The 16,343-nt window shown below is 27.6% G+C and overlaps 1 protein-coding gene across 1 annotated transcript in view; it reads right to left on the bottom strand.

The window, feature by feature from the left end:
* Positions 1 to 1,485: 1,485 nt before the first annotated feature.
* Positions 1,486 to 16,343, bottom strand: part of LOC107457562 (dermonecrotic toxin LcsSicTox-betaIC1) — a 33,375-nt gene continuing 18,517 nt past the window's right edge. The window contains exons 4-6 of the mRNA XM_043045544.2: positions 15,549 to 15,671; positions 10,554 to 10,782; positions 1,486 to 1,756 (exon numbers count right to left, since the gene is read on the bottom strand). Of these exons, the coding sequence (XP_042901478.1) occupies positions 1,555 to 1,756; positions 10,554 to 10,782; positions 15,549 to 15,671 (554 nt within the window). The 3' untranslated portion in view covers positions 1,486 to 1,554. The remainder of the gene's footprint in view (positions 1,757 to 10,553; positions 10,783 to 15,548; positions 15,672 to 16,343) is intronic.

Raw genomic sequence — 16,343 nt, 5'->3', positions numbered from 1 at the left:
CATGCAATACTACACTATGCTTTCATGTTCTATTTAAAATATTAATACCAGCTTAGTCAGGCAATCAGGGCCCAGACAAGTGAGCCCCATATGAAGGCACCACATCACATTTTTTTAAAATGAAGTTTCTCTTTTTTTATAGGAAAGAAATTGTGTGAAGATAGAATTGCAATTTAGTTTTGTAAAGTTTAATTTTATTATTCAACTTGCAAAATTATCTGCATTTTTTAGAATGGGGATTTGATTTTTTTTCATTCTTCCCCTGTTCGCATTGAATTATTCTAAAAATGAAAGAATTTTATATTCAGGAAAATATAGTTGATGTTTATGAAATAACAAGTTATTTAAATGCACATGCTTCCCCCCCCCCCCCGAAAAAAAACCTATTCAAAACATTTTAACACTGAAAATGTTTTTATTTGATGAATGGAAAAAAGTCTATTTCTACATTTAAACATTTTTAGAAAGAAATTCAGGGGAATGATTACTTTTGAATTTTTACGTCTCAGCTTTAATGAAAGATTTCAGAAACGAACACAATTATAATTTCAGGTTTGGGTTCTCGATGTCACATAACTTTTTCAGGAAACATTTCAAACCATAACCTTAACTTAATCTCTAATTTTTCATAGAAACATTTCATTCATGCAAAACAAAAACAGCATAGGATAAATTTTAGGTATTTAGAACATTAGGGTGAATTTTAATTATTTTCATAGTCATTGGAATATCTCAAAAATATTTTTAGGAAACAATATTGGTAATTTTCTAATATCTTCAACTCTCCTCAGACGAGTGGGTGACCACTTGGATCAGTCTGCGTAGGGACCGAGGGTGTGCTGTATTGGTCCTCGTTAAACTGTTCTACCGTAAATTGCTTGACTTCGTGTGCAGGTCGTCAGGCTACCGAAGTGGATGTGCCATTCCCTCTGCGGAGGATCAAAATTCTGATGGCATGTCTTCGGATCATCCTCAGGGATGTTTCCCAGACCATCACCAATAACCCATTGTGCAGCTCTAGTGTAACGTAAATGAACTACAACAACTCAACTCCCTCAGAGGATTTATTATAGTCATATAAATGTGGTTTTCTGACTTCAAGGTGCCCAGGAGTTTTTTAAAATTTTTTATTATTTTTTCAGACATACGTTTCTTGCACCATTTATCTTAGTATGTTTAATATTGTAAGATTTCTACTTAAGTTTGCAGTACATCTGCATTCTGCTCTATTGTAAGTAACATTTCTAAATAGTAAAACCTTCCAAATTAGAAATTTTAGATTTCTAAGCTTTATTTATTTTTTGATTTAAAACATTTCATTATGAAACATTAATTATGTTTTGTTAATGTTATGCAGCCTATATGAAAAAACCTTTATTATAAGTACACTTATTTTCGAAGATTGCATGATTTTTTTTTTAACTTCTAATTAGTATGATTTAATATAAATTAGTGCAAATAAGGTACACAATAATAACACATATCTACAAAGGCAACACTTTTTATGTATACAAAATCAACAAAATATATATGTAAGTTAATTTCGTAGAAAAGTTAACTGTTGTATAAAATCTCTTCTTCTACATCTAGTGCAGTAAAATTATCCATACGAGAAATAGAATTTTCATTTATTGGATGCTTACTCCAAGGAATGTCTTTAATGTTTGCTAACCTAGCAAAGCTTGAATATTCTGGTTCATTTAATACCTCAACTAATCTATGGGGATGGTTGGTAATCATCCCGTCTACTCCCAAACTGAAAAAAAATAAAATCTGTTTTAGTAAATGAATTAGACTTTTAATATTTACACTTTTAAATATTATCAAACATACATTTGAGAAAAGTAATATGAAATTCACTTGAAGTTGAATTAAGCCTTTGATTACTTAGTTCAGACCCCCTGAAATTTTTCTAAACTAACGATTTACAACTCTACCGTTAAAAAAAAAAAAAAAGAAGAAAAATAAGTAGAACACAAACTGATGTAAAATAATTAAATGATTTATTGAAAATTTAAGAGATATAAGAAATGTAGAAAAATAATATGATGGATATCATTTTTCATGTCTAAAAATCTGTTTTTTTCAACCCATCAAAATATTTTAAATAACTAGTAATCGTCTGCTATTTATGTCTAAAAAAAAACAAGTGTGAAATGAAGTAATTTTCAGAATACTATTAATTAAAATATTAATTAACAAAAATATAATTCATTATTTACGTAAAAAAATAATATTTAAGAAATATAAATAATATTAACAAAATACCAAAGTAGCATTGAAATAAATAAAAAACTTGAACAAGGATTTAGCATTTCTTTATTCTGTTTGTTTTATCTAATTCGAAATATTAATTAAGTTCCATAAAACTGCAAAAATAAAATAAAGGAAAGCTTCTATGCTTATAGTTTTTCTTAAAAAAGTCCTCTGATTTTAAATCAAAACTCTTCCAGTCCTATCCTCACTTGAAAAAAAACAACATTTAAATTATAGTTTTGCGTAAAAGAATTATGTACTTTAATTAATTCATCTAGTTTCAAATTTTTACCAGTTTCAAATAACCAATACAATCTCCCTCTTCCGATTTCTCTGACAACCAAATGCATACACCTTTTTTATAAACAATTCTGCTCTTCTCAACTTTTTTTTTTAAATTTTTAAAATCAGAAATGAAGAAAAATTAATTTACTTTCAATTTAGCAATTAAAATAGACTTAGTTTAAAGAGCACATTATATCACTAAATAAAAAAAAAGGTTATTTCCTGGTCAATAAACTGTTAAAATGTAATGATAAGTTTATCCATAATAACACTTGCTAAGAAAATTTAGGAAACTGAAATTAATTACAATTGCTTTCTTCGAATCTGAATAAAAAGAAAGAAATGCAAATTGTTCTCACTCTACTCTCTTATTATTTAGTGGTAAAAAGAAACAATTTCTAAATAAATTATTAATATTTTAAAATTTATTTATATTGCTGCTTGAAATATATCGGTTTCAAAGATGTTATTTACGGTCTGAATCAGACATAAAACTTATACTTTTTTTGTACAGGTCTTTAATGTAGTGTAATGTTTTATTTATACTGCATTTCAACAAATAAGTTATTCTAAAAATTGTAGAAAAACTATATGCTATATCTAAGACACATTATCTGAATTTTACATGTCTGTACAATTGCATTCCTTGGGTGTCATACAGATGAGATTTATTAGGGGTTTATGAATTAGCCAAAACTCATCTATATTATTTCAAATATTCGAAACAGCAAAGTCTTGTACCTGGGTTCAATTAAAGCATATATATGTATATTTTTTTTTAACATTTTGATAGTGCACAGTTTTGATAGTGCATTTTGATAGTGCAAACGTTCAAAAATTTTTAAGGTTAAAAAAGAAATACTTAAATTTCAAATGTTGATGAAAAGGGAAAGTTCTTTTTTCATGAAATTTTATTTTATGCTCATAATGTTCTTGTAATTTTTAATCTTACTAGAAGAGTGATGAATAAACTACCCCTTAAAAGTGATGAATAAACCACCGCCATCTATATAGAAAAACATGGCTTATACTGGAAAATTGTGAACTTTTTTTGAATTGGCGAGCTATTTATTATGGACATAATACGAAATGCGTGTTTAATAAAATTAATATAGTTTGGAATTTAAATGTTAACATATAATTCGGCAATATGAAATATATTTCTTTACATTTTATTGTTTAATTATTAATAAAACATAAAAAACTGGAAGAAATTCAAAAGAGAATTAAATGGGTCATGAAAGTGAAAATGGACATAGTGTATAGTGCTGTGTTTATTTTCTTGTCACGAATGAATCCAAATTTAGCAACCTAGATAAATTATTTTGAAGCTGATTTCTCTTAATTTTTTTAAGGTTCCTAAATAGCTTCAGTGATCAAATTTTAAAATGCAAAGTACAGTTTAGTGTTAATGTTTTATTTAGATTTATGTAATAAGAACAAAAAATGATGAAATACATTTGAACTTGAAAATATGTTTTTTTTGTTTTGTTTTTTTTCAAATTGTGGAGGTTGGGAAAAGGTCAAAAATTGTGAAAAAAAATTGATTTTTAAAAATACGTTAGAATTTTTTATTTCACAATTTTGTTTACTGTATTTTGTTCGTCAATAATAAATTCAGAGAATAGACAATTCATTACTGTTTTTATTATACTTATAATATACTATAAACAATTTACAGCTAATATCGCAATGTATTTGAATAAATCAAGTCTGCAATTATTACTATCATTTTTAATTTTGCTGTAAAATGCGAAACAATAGTTTGATCAGTAAGTGTGTAGTCTGCTCCTTAAAAATGTTTTAAGATATCACATTTAAATCTGAATAATAGAAATAACCGAAAAAAGAAGTTATGAGCTTTAATACTAAATGTGTCAGCATTGGTTATAGTTTTTTAAATTACAACTTTGCTGCTATTGATATTACATACTAAAAATAATCTTTATGGAGCAAGGTCCTAGATTCAAGCTACCTTATTGAGAAGCATAATTAGAGCAATTCTTTGAAAACCATTATTTGGAAGCTCGAAAAATCACAATCAAGAAGTTTTCAAACTTTCAAGTGATGACGTAAGAGACGTCGGTGTTTGATCAAGCACCACTAGTAGTGGGTAATCTGTATGAGAATTTTTTAAAAAAAGTGTATTAACGTAAATTTGTTATAAACTGTCTGACCTGTAGGAATCTTGTTTAAAAACCCTTTGAATTTTTGTATGATTATATTATATAAATACTTGGTTATCTATATGATTATAATTTAATGCGAATAACAAGTTAATCTCGCTCATAAGATATTGTCCCATTCCCTTATCTTTTGAGTAGGGCTCAAATTTACAAGGTTACGGAGTTGATATAATCTCTGTACAAAGCTGATGATAAAATAAACATAAGCTTTAATTTATTCATTTATGTTATCCAGCTTTATAAAAATTTTACTCTAATATTTTATATGTAATTGTAGCTGTGGTCGGAACTAACACGCTATAAGTTATGGAACTTCGGTAGTCGTTGCTTTTCTTTTCATAATTTGTAATGTAATGTGCTACTTTCTAGAAAAAGTAAAGTAGGGCGATAAATCTATTTTATAGCGATTTCTGGTAACTATATACTTTCATGAAAATCTTACTCTAATATTTCATATGTATTGTAGCGATGGTCGGAACTAACGTGCTATAAGTTATGGAACTTCGGTAATCGTTGCTTTTTTTTTCATAATTTGTAATGTAATGTGCTGCTTTCTAGAAAAAGTAGTGCTATAAATCTATTTTATAGCTATTTCTGGTAACTACTTTTATGAAAATCTTACTCTAATATTTTATATGTATTGTAGCTGTGGGATCGGAACTAACGCGCTATAAGTTATAGAAATTCGGTGATCATTACTTTTTTTTCTTCATAATTTGTAATATAGTGTGCTACTTTCTAGAAAAAGTAGTGCAATAAATTATTTTATAGCGTTTTCTGGAAACTACTTTCAACGTTTGTTTAGTTACGAAACAAAGTTTAAAAGGAACTAATTATTTGAATTTGTAGTTGAAAAAAGTCATCAGCAGAATGTTTCCGAAGTACTTTACTTCTTTCCTTAGAGGATATTTAGAAGTTCTCAACACTTAAGAAAATCACAAATATTTAATATTTTTTTAGCTTTTCTTAAATTACATATTTGCTGTCAAAAAAGGCATACATAGTTGAAGGTTCAAATTCGTAAAACAAATGGTTCAGTATAAAAAATTGGCTCTTTGAAATACGTATTGATAACTTTAAACATAGAAAATTATTAAGAATTATCTATTCACGTTTTTGTGAGCCAATTTTTTATTCGGGGAGGGGGGGGGGGGTAAAATTATTGCTCTTTCAGAGGAAATAATTGTTCAAAAGAAAAACAAAGCACAAAAAGAAGTGCATAAATTCATGTTTTCAAAATTTTATGGAGATTCTGTACTTAGCGTAGTATGCTCTAGCACGCTCACGAACGTAATTTCAGCCCTAACTTTTTAAGAAGCCAGTTTTTTTTTTTTTTTTTTTTTTTTTTTTTTTTTTTTTNTTTTGTTTTTTTTTTGTGCAAGAGGCGTTGCTCAAAACTTCGTGCGGAATTCGTCGGGATAGGTTACGTTATTACGCTTGGTATGGTAGTTTAGTATGTTATAATATAATATCTGACCGATTATTGTATATAATATTATTGTTAGATAATATTGACCGATTATTGTTAAATATCACTTTTAAAAGGCCACTTAACCAATTAAGTGCGCTTGATGTGTATAGACGTCGAATCAAATATCTATTGAGGTACGTATGATGTGTATACTCCTTCGTGTAAAATAAAAAAAATTACCATTGACTATAAAAACTAGAAATTTCAATAAAATACATCATTATAATTATTTGGTGGTATGTCTCCTTTATTCAGGAATGTGATTCGTCGGAAATCAGCGAATCTCAAAACCTTTGATTAGCTGTCTTCCGCAAATCAATGCATATTCCGACAAAATTTTCTCAGAGTTCCGCAAATCAGAAATTTAGATTTCGTTATTCACGCAAAATCTTGTTACGATAACGAGACATTAATTCTGGCTATATCAGTGCTCTTTTTTTTTTTACTTCCTAAGTCCTCAATCACACGCGATAACGACTTTTTTTCTACATAAATTTTTGAGAAAAACGCAACTCCGTATAAACTTCCAACACACCGAAAACAAGACTGAAAAAAATAAATAAACTCTAAAGCAATTTCGGTTAGAATTAATGAACTACTGAGGTATAAAAACACAAAAGTATAAAATTGATAATCTAAAAAATATTTTCGAAATGGGAAACATTTTGTTCGCTAGAAAATAATGATGCTTCGTCTCCCTTTTTTTTAAGCTTATAGTTTTAATGAGTAGCAATTTTGTTGAAAATTCAGATTTTTAGCAAAAGAATTATTTAATCAATGCGATATGTTTATCCCCTATTTTATTTGGTTACAATTAGATAGAATTAATTTTTAATATGACATTACGACAAATCCTTATATTTTAACACGATATTAACCACCTTCTCTGTCGGTGTCGCATCTCATACGTTCGGCGTCGCATGGCATGCGAGGAAGAGAAAAATTGCATCATTGAAATTGAATGCGTCACTATCTTACACTTCTCTATTAATTCCCGAGCTTGTTTTTGTGTTTCTGATTATTGCTAAGAGATGGCGCAATTAGACCCGCTTTCTTCACTATTTTTGCAGTGAGATTTCCAGCCTTGAATTGAAATCAAAATCGAATTTTGTACTTTCTGCAATTTCGTTTTCATCAGTGTTACCCTTGCATATCAATATAGTTGTGATGTATGAGGTAGGAAAAGTTAGAAAATTATTTTTTATCTAATTTTAATGATAATTTTATGCATATATTTATCTTAAACAACTTAGAACAATAGAATTAATAAGTATGTTATCACAGCGTATATATTTAAGATGAAACTTGGATGCATTGCAGGGAAAACTGGAGATCAGTGGAAGGGACATCACATATTAACACCACCAATGGGTCAGACAAAAAACTGCTTGCTGATAAAAATATCTCGCGTTTCCGAATTTACGATGGGACATATATGAATTTTTAGCAATGAAAAACTGCTTTTTTGGGGTTGGAAATTCGAGAAAAAATGCGGCAGAGAAGGGATTAAGAAACAAGAAATTCGAATCGCACACTTCACTTTTCGACACGCTTGATTTGCGTTAAATCCTGCGACGTTTCAATATTTTATGTTTTTATTTTTTATGTATTTAATTTTTTTTTTTGTAGTTATGGTTTGTGATCCCACATGATTCCTTAACGTGTTGATGAGAAGAAAATTTATTATATAACATTTTTTCTTTCTTTCTTTATTTTGATCTTTTTAACTCGTATCGATCAGAAAGAATGACGATGGAAAATATCAATATATTGCGTTGGGAGGTATTACTTCACCCACCTTTCTTGCCTGATATTGCACCATCGGAATTTTTATTAATTCCGATAGCTACAATATTTTTTAGTGACAAAAAGTTTGAAACATGTCCAAAATGAGCAAACAAAATGATGAACAAAATTAGAGATAAATCTCTCATCATGTTTTAAAAGAAAAAAAAAGACAAATTTTCAACTCAATTCAAATGTAAATTTAATTCTGCAAATATGTAGTGTGGTTTTTCTTTATTACACAATTTCAAAATATAAATAATGAATGATAATTGTGAAATTACAAATGGCTTAAGTAGCAACGTTTATAAAATATGTTTTATAAACTAACAAATTCAATTGAGATTTCGATAAAATAAGCACATTTGTAAAAAAAGAAAAAAATAAAAATAAAAAAAAAATTTAAAAAAAAAAAAAAAAGAAGAAGAAGAATACATTATAAAATTAAAGACTTAAAAATTATGAACGATATAAAATTCGTCAGAAAATCCATTGATCCAAAAAAAATCAGCTGAACATAAGATATACTTTGAAGTAAGAGGGAGGAAAATGGATGGTAGCAGAGTTCGCTAATATAATTTTATTTAGTATTTCTGTATTGCTAAGTAAATAATGCATGAAATGACATTATAAAACTATTGTTCTAGGTTTTACTGCCTCAAAGTAATACAGAAAATTAAGTAAAATTAGGTATATCGCCGAATTATTCTGCTACAATCCAAATCTTCCTCTTGATCACTCCAAAAAAAAAAAAAAAAAAAAAAAAAAAAAAAAAAAAAAAAAAAAAAAAAAGCAACGCAAGATAATATCAGAAAATATAAAATCTAATATTATATAGCGACAAAACTAATGTACATTAGTATTACATTACATTAGTATTACGATTATAGATACATTAGTATTACGGCTATTGCTACATAATATTAGTTTGCATAAAATCTAATATTATATAATGCAGAGCAAGCAGCGACCTTTTGATGTTATCTAATATTTGGTGCTATTTTGGTTTTTTTCATAAACCTATTCATTTTAATTGATATACCGTAAACCGGGGCGAGTCTACCCATTTTTTCAGTTTGTCAACTTTCAAGTGGTCAAACTTTTGTAAATATTAAAGAAAAAAGGCTTTTAATAGGTGTTTCGGAATCGCTATTTATCCCTCTTTAAAGCTGTGGAATCTATTTTAGAAAATATTAACAGTAACGCTGTTACTGTATATTTTCATAGAACTGCTGACAAATCTCTCTTATGGGGCGAGTCTACCCATTCTACTAAAATGAATGTTAACATTGTAAATAATCAAATTTTACTATTAAATTGTTATTTTAGTTACTATATAGGATATTTATGAAGTAAAATTCATAACTTTATTATATATTCCATTTTTTTATTCATAAAATAACACAAATTGAGTATTTGATCGATTATCACATTTTGATCACAGTTTTGTTTTTATAATCATTAACATTATAAAATAACATTTTTTTCTGATTATTGTTGATAAAAATAAATTAAAATTAATATAAATTTACAATTAAATAATTAATAAATAATAATAATTAAAGATTATTAACAAAATCGAAATTCAAACATTGGGAATCATGAAAAATCCTTTTCCCATTCTTTTGGGAGGTAATAATAATTTATAAATAATAATTTATTTAACTTGCATTAAATAAAAAAAGTTAATTTTGTAATATAAAAATTGAAAAAATAGGTAAAATAAACATATTTTATATTTACATTTATATTTAACCTATAAATTTTCTTATTAATGATAAATTTATCAATGCAGAATTAAAATAATATACTCAAATTCATTTAAAATGACTTAATTTTAATATAAACAAAGTTCTAAATTATATTATTATGCTTTATTAAAACTAAATACGAATGGGTAGACTCGCCCCGCGAATTCTGGCTTTTTGTTTACAACAGCAAAACTTACATTCTTTTTGTTTTTTTTCATATAAAATTAATGTAATCTTAGTCTTAGATAAGTTTATCACTTAACCAAAGTGAAAATAGTAATAATAATAATATACTTACGGAGCACCAACTAAAAGTTTGCTGATTTTCAATACAAATCTCTCAAAAGACGTTTGAACAGGTCGGTTAAAAAGACACCAAATAAATAAAAACGGATCAAACTACTACAGCGCCATCTTCCTTAGAGTCTAAACTAAGTCCTCCGTCAGTAAAAAAATTTTATTTGCAATTTAAAATAGTGAAAATTAAATAAAACTAAAATGGGTGGACTCGCCCCGGTTTACGGTAGCATTAACAATGTGCTTATTAAATGTGATTAAAACTGTTTGAATTGAGAGCTAAAATGATATTTTATGCATACTTTAAAGTTCTTCTCATTGTACTCATTTTATCAATTGTCCACCTGTATCAACTGTACTTGGAAAACAAATTGACTTCTCATGTGATCCCGTTTATAGATAGCACCTATTCATTTTTAATCGATGTAGCATTGACAACGCGCTCATTAAATGTCAAAATGTGATCATTGAATGTGATTAAAACTGTTTCAATTGAGAGCAAAAATAATATTTTAGGCATACCTTAAAGTTCTTCGCATTGTACTCATTTTATCAACTGTCCACCAGTATACTTTGGAAACAAATTGACTCTTCATGTAATCCCGTCTATAGATAGCATCTTGAAGTCTTCTTATGCCTCTTGGAAGACAATTAGTGATACCATCTCCTTGCCAAATTTGACTACTTACTTGAACATTGTCTAATACTGAGTGGATGATATTTAAATCTTCATTATCAGAAAAATCAAAACCTGTATACAAAAGAATAAAATGAACCTGGTTATGAAACGCTTCTTTCGCCAAGGTTTATGTAAAAAGGTTAAACACACGCATTATCACCAAATCAAAATTTGTGTGAAACGAAAAAAATTGGGTAACTTTTCCTTTTTCTAACTTAATTTAGTAAATATCTGATAAAAATAAATGATATTAAATCAAAATAATAAAGCTCTTTTACACAATAAATATAATGCAGAATATCGATTCTAAAGCTTCAAGAAGTAAGTTTGAATATTTTTTGGGGGTTGATATTTTAAGTACAATAATTTTTTTTGAAACATTCTGATGGAAAGCAAGATGTGAATTGTATTTTCAATTCTTCACTGGAAAAGTATCAGAGGCAGGAATCTCCCCTCCAAAATAATAAATAAATAAATAAAAAAAAAAGAAAAAAGATTTGAATGAATTAGAGAACAAACAAAACCCTACTATCTAATACGAAAGTTGAATTATTTATTCAATTATCTAAACTTATCTATTTATTTCAAGAAAAAAAAAACAAAACATTTCAGCTATTTCAGCCCTATTTTGCCCTAAACGTCACGCTTGTTGTAAATAGCATAAATAATTAATTTTAATCTTTAAAAATGAGTATCAGTATTTAAAATTAAAGAGTCTTGTGCACTCCATGAAAGTAACTTAAATTTTTTATTTTTTACCGATCAAAATTACAATAAAACACATTTAATAAAGAAAATGCCTTAAAACAATCCCTCTCGTCCCATAATCAAACTACTATATATCATATCGTACTATAATTTTTCATATCGTACTATAATTATAATATGGGGGAATCATCCATAATCGTACTATAATTATTTCGAGTGCTAGAAAAATATTTCTGTCTACATACTTGTTTTTCAGTACCTCTTTATTTTAAATACTGTGAAGACCGTCAAATATCATATTAATCAGGTTTAATCTTAAATATCCTTGGCCAAAGATTTCCAATCTACTTCTTCTAGTAAGAAGATTGTCAATCGTGCTAAAACCATCCTTTACGGAAGGATGCAGTAATCTATAATGCAGGATAAGCATGATTCTTTGAATCGCAAGCTTAAGTTCTTTACATAGTTGCTGAATTATCTAGTTTTCAGAGGAAGATTTTTCTCGATAACATTGACCACATCTAATAAAATTACTAGATTATAAAATCAGTCGATTTTTAAAGTAAAATCTGCAAGAGTGGGGTCATTACAATATTAAAACAGGCTAAAGTCATTTTTTAATCGAATCAATATCGCCATTTTGTAAAATTAAATTTTCGTAACGCATATGTTTAAAAAAATTAAACTTTTTTTTCCTTCTTTCCCCCCCCCCCTGAAAAATCGAATTTTTTGCTTTCTCAAGTTTTGAAAGTATATTAATAACACATTTTATTCCGACTTCCAAGGAAAAAAAAAGAATAAAGTTGCAGGTGTGGATTTTAATACATAACACATTTTATTCCGACTTCTAAGGAAAAAAAAGAATAAAGTTGCAGATGTGGATTACACTTCTTAGAAGTATTGAATCGTCCAAATGTATGATTAAGGAAAAGTTGTGTAATCATCATTCTATGTAAATACAATTATTCACTCAATACAATCTTCAATAGACATCAGAAAAGCGCTTGATATTTTAAAATGTATTGTGAACAAAGAAAAAAAAAGAAAGAAAAAGCATATCATTTTGAATAAGTTTTGATCTAATGATCGGTATACGGTTTAGATCAAACGTTCGGTTACGATATTTTAAGTTACGAAATCAGAAACAAAAACGCATTTTCTCTGAATAATATTTTTTTGAGAGATTTTTATTTCTGACCCTCAAAATATAGGGAGGAGCAGCAATCAGGGAAATATGGTTCCAATAGTTTGATCAGGAGATAGGTCCAAAGTTTGTATCCCTTAATGTTAAAAGTTACTTTTTGCGTATTTTGCTATATCTCGAGAAATTTTTAATCGAACTGAAAAAGTTTTACACTCAAATATAAAGTTTTTTTCATCCAAAAATATTATTCCGTTCTAAAAATAATTTTTAGTAAATATTTATTATTTTTTTTATTTTATTTAATAATAGTTAAAAATGTTGAATTGTGTGGTACGCAATTTTTTACATCATTTTAAAGAATGTGATCCGTCAAAATCCGTCGAATAGTTCCTGAGAAATCGAATTTCAAAAAAGTCGTATTTTTGTAATTCGATTTCTCAGGATCTATTTAACCGATTTCATTCAAATTTTGTATTTTTCCGTGTAAAATTACATTTTTCAAAATGATATAAAAATCTGTATATTTTACAATTCTTAATATTTATGAATATTTATTAAATATAATAGTAAAAATTATTTATAAAAAATAATAAATACTAGCTGAAAATTATTTTTTGCATTGAATTATATCTTCAAATAAACGAATTTTATATTTGCTTGCAAAAGTTTTTCAATTTGATTAAAAATTCCTCGTGATATGGCAACTTTAGACTTCTCTCCTGACCAAACTACTAGGACCATAATTCTGAGATTGTGGTCACTTCTTATATTTTGGGGGTCAGAAATGTTCAACGATGGTAATAAAATAATAATACAAAAATAATTGATTCAAACTTATGTATAAAAGATAGAACGTTATGTTGCGCTGGAAGAAAAATTGATCTTCACGCCAGCTATTATTATTAAGACTATTCTTTGGATGTTCTTTTTTTGTTCTTTTAACACGTGACATACAATTCTTTTATCGCATAGATTGATAATCAATCGTCAAAACATTCTCAAATTTGGAGTGTTGATTTTTTTTCCTTGAAAGATCGGAAAAATTTCTGAAATCCTATGTTTTGAATCATAATATTCTTTTGCTTAGAAATATGAAACGATGGAATTTTATAGAATGTTACTTACAAGGCACCTTGTATTGCTTGCACGAGTTGTATGAATCTGTCAATATTTGACAAAGTTATGTCAAGAGAAGTATTGTTCTTTTTCAGGGGTTTCCAACTTACATGAAGCCGGGGGCCGCTATTGGAAACAGCAGTCGAATGGTGGGCCGCAACTTTATCACAATTTTATCTAGGACTCTTTTATGTTTGAAGGAACATTAAATATTACTGTCAGATTTTCGTCAAAGTTTTCTTAATATTAAAAAGCAAAATAACAAGCATTACAAATAATGCTTGTTACATATCATTTTGAATCTTCTCTTAATCAGAAACTTAGTGACAATATTTTTTTTTCTTTTAAATTTAATTCTGTGGTAAAGTAAATTTTTTTTTCTCTTTTCCGCTCATGCGATATTCAATTCAAGGAATTTAGATAAAACATGATATTCATTCCCTCTTTTATGCGTTTTAAAATTTTCAAATGTAAATAATTTCGTCCAAAATTAGTAGTTTCAAAAAGTTAAATTGGAGAATTTCTTCGAGAAAATTTCTTATACGCACATGCTAAATTATATTCACAAAATACAAAAAAAAAGAAAAAAAAACGAAATAAAAAAGAGAAACATACACGATTATTTTTGTATTTGAATATATATTTTATTGGATGCAAAACCTGAGAAATAAATTTTTTTGCACCGTTGGTATATTAAATTTCACAGAAACGAAGAAATTAGGTTTCTTTAATCGAATGAAAAGTAGTTTAAACCCATATGAATTTTTTTATGAAAATTGTCCGCAAAAGAACAACCATATATTTTAGTTCGCGGGCCACAGAAAATGCTTCGCTGGCCGGATGCAGCCCGCGGGCCGCCAGCTGGTAATCACTGGTATAGATCGATAATCAATCGCCAAAACATTCTCAAATCTGGTGTGTTGATTTTTTTTCCTTGATAGATAGGTAAAATTTCTGAAACCTTGTGTTTTGAATCATATTAATCTTTTGTTAAGAAAAGCTGCAACTATGGCTTTTTTTAGAACGTCCTTTACAAGGCAACTTATATTGATTACGCAAGGGGTATGAGTCTGACAGTATTTGACAAAGCTATGTCCGGCGAAGTATTGCCCGTTTGCCTACAAGGCGTTGCTACAGGTATCATATGAAGTTTTCAGAAGTTATTAAGTACCATGACCACAAAGCAAGCAGGTATACCTACTAACTTATGTATGAAAAAGATTGAATTAATATACAAGTAATTAATTTAGTAAATTAGTGAAAAATGTAACTTATAATATATGTAGAATTCCTAAAGATGGTGGACCTTTGTAAATTTGAGGATACAGTTTAGATTATAAAAATGGAAAATAAAATGTAAATGAATTACTAAGCGTTCTGCAATGACACCCTTTAATTCATATTTTTAGAATCCTTTCAAAAATAAAATAAAAAGGATTAGGAGTCGCAAATTAAAATTTAAGCTTAGAAAGAAGAAAACGAAATCTGGAAGAATGGTTAGTAAAGAAGGCATGATTGAAAATATCAAGATTGAAGGCGTTGAAGGATGATTATTAGAAATCAATTGCCATCCATTAATTGCCAGCTGAAATTTGAAGGTGTTTCTAATTCCTCCTTATCTCATCCGGCAATCAATCTGGTTTTGATGCTTTGTACACTTTCCTCAAAAACGATTTGTCTGGTTTCAAAAGCGTTTTCCTATTTTATTCGCTAAAATATCAATTTGTGGTTATTTTGACTTCATTTTTAAAAAGGATTTCATATATCCAATTTAAGATTGATATCCATAATTTACAAATAGCAGTTTAAGATTTTAGGATTGCTGTTCCCGTTGATATGTATATAATAAAAAAAAATTTAGTAGTTTTACCTATTTTTTGTTTGTAAAATGTGGCATTTTCTGCATACAGTACTTGCTGAAAGCTACGGATTAAATCAATATGATTTACTGAAGGCATGGACAGTAAAACGTAAGCCCGAGCTCCAGACTTTCCTAAAAAATAAAATGGATCTATTATTATTATTATTTTTTTTATAGCTGTAAAAAAATAGATGTTATAGATATTCAGAAAAAAATTATAATTAAGTTTATGTACGACTTTTTGCTTCAATGGTACTTCGATGACTGTCTGTGACTATTTTCAATTTGTTCTTAATTTCTATTCTTATAATAAGTAGTTTCTTTTAATTTGGTTAATTAATTTCTTTTACCGTAATTAGACTGTTTTGAAAAAATTATTCACAAAGAAACGTTTCAAAACTTTACTAAGGATTTTTCTTGTTTTTATAAAAAAGATATTTCTTTTTATATGATTAGTGTTAATACAATTGAATAAATCCAAAATACTGTTTTAATTAACATTAAATTTTTAGTCTTTACAAAGCCTATCTGGATTTCTGTTCATGAAATCAGGATTTTTACACAATGTGAAAACCTTGATGAGAAATTATATTTCTCAAAAGCACATTTTAAAATTTGGGATCGACGAGTTCATAATTTGTGCTGTTATAATTTATATAAAAATTACTCAGATAGTAAAAAAAAAAAAAGTCACCTTCGATTCTATCATTCATTGTCTCTTTTAATACACTGGTGTGCAAAACTTAAGCAACAAGTGCGTTTTTTGTCATAACTCTACAAGAATAATTTATATTTCGTTATTAA

The sequence above is a fragment of the Parasteatoda tepidariorum genome, chromosome X2, assembly GCF_043381705.1.
Source record: "Parasteatoda tepidariorum isolate YZ-2023 chromosome X2, CAS_Ptep_4.0, whole genome shotgun sequence".
Classification (NCBI taxonomy): Eukaryota; Metazoa; Arthropoda; class Arachnida; order Araneae; family Theridiidae; genus Parasteatoda; species Parasteatoda tepidariorum.
This window is presented reverse-complemented; position numbering and strand designations above follow the sequence as displayed.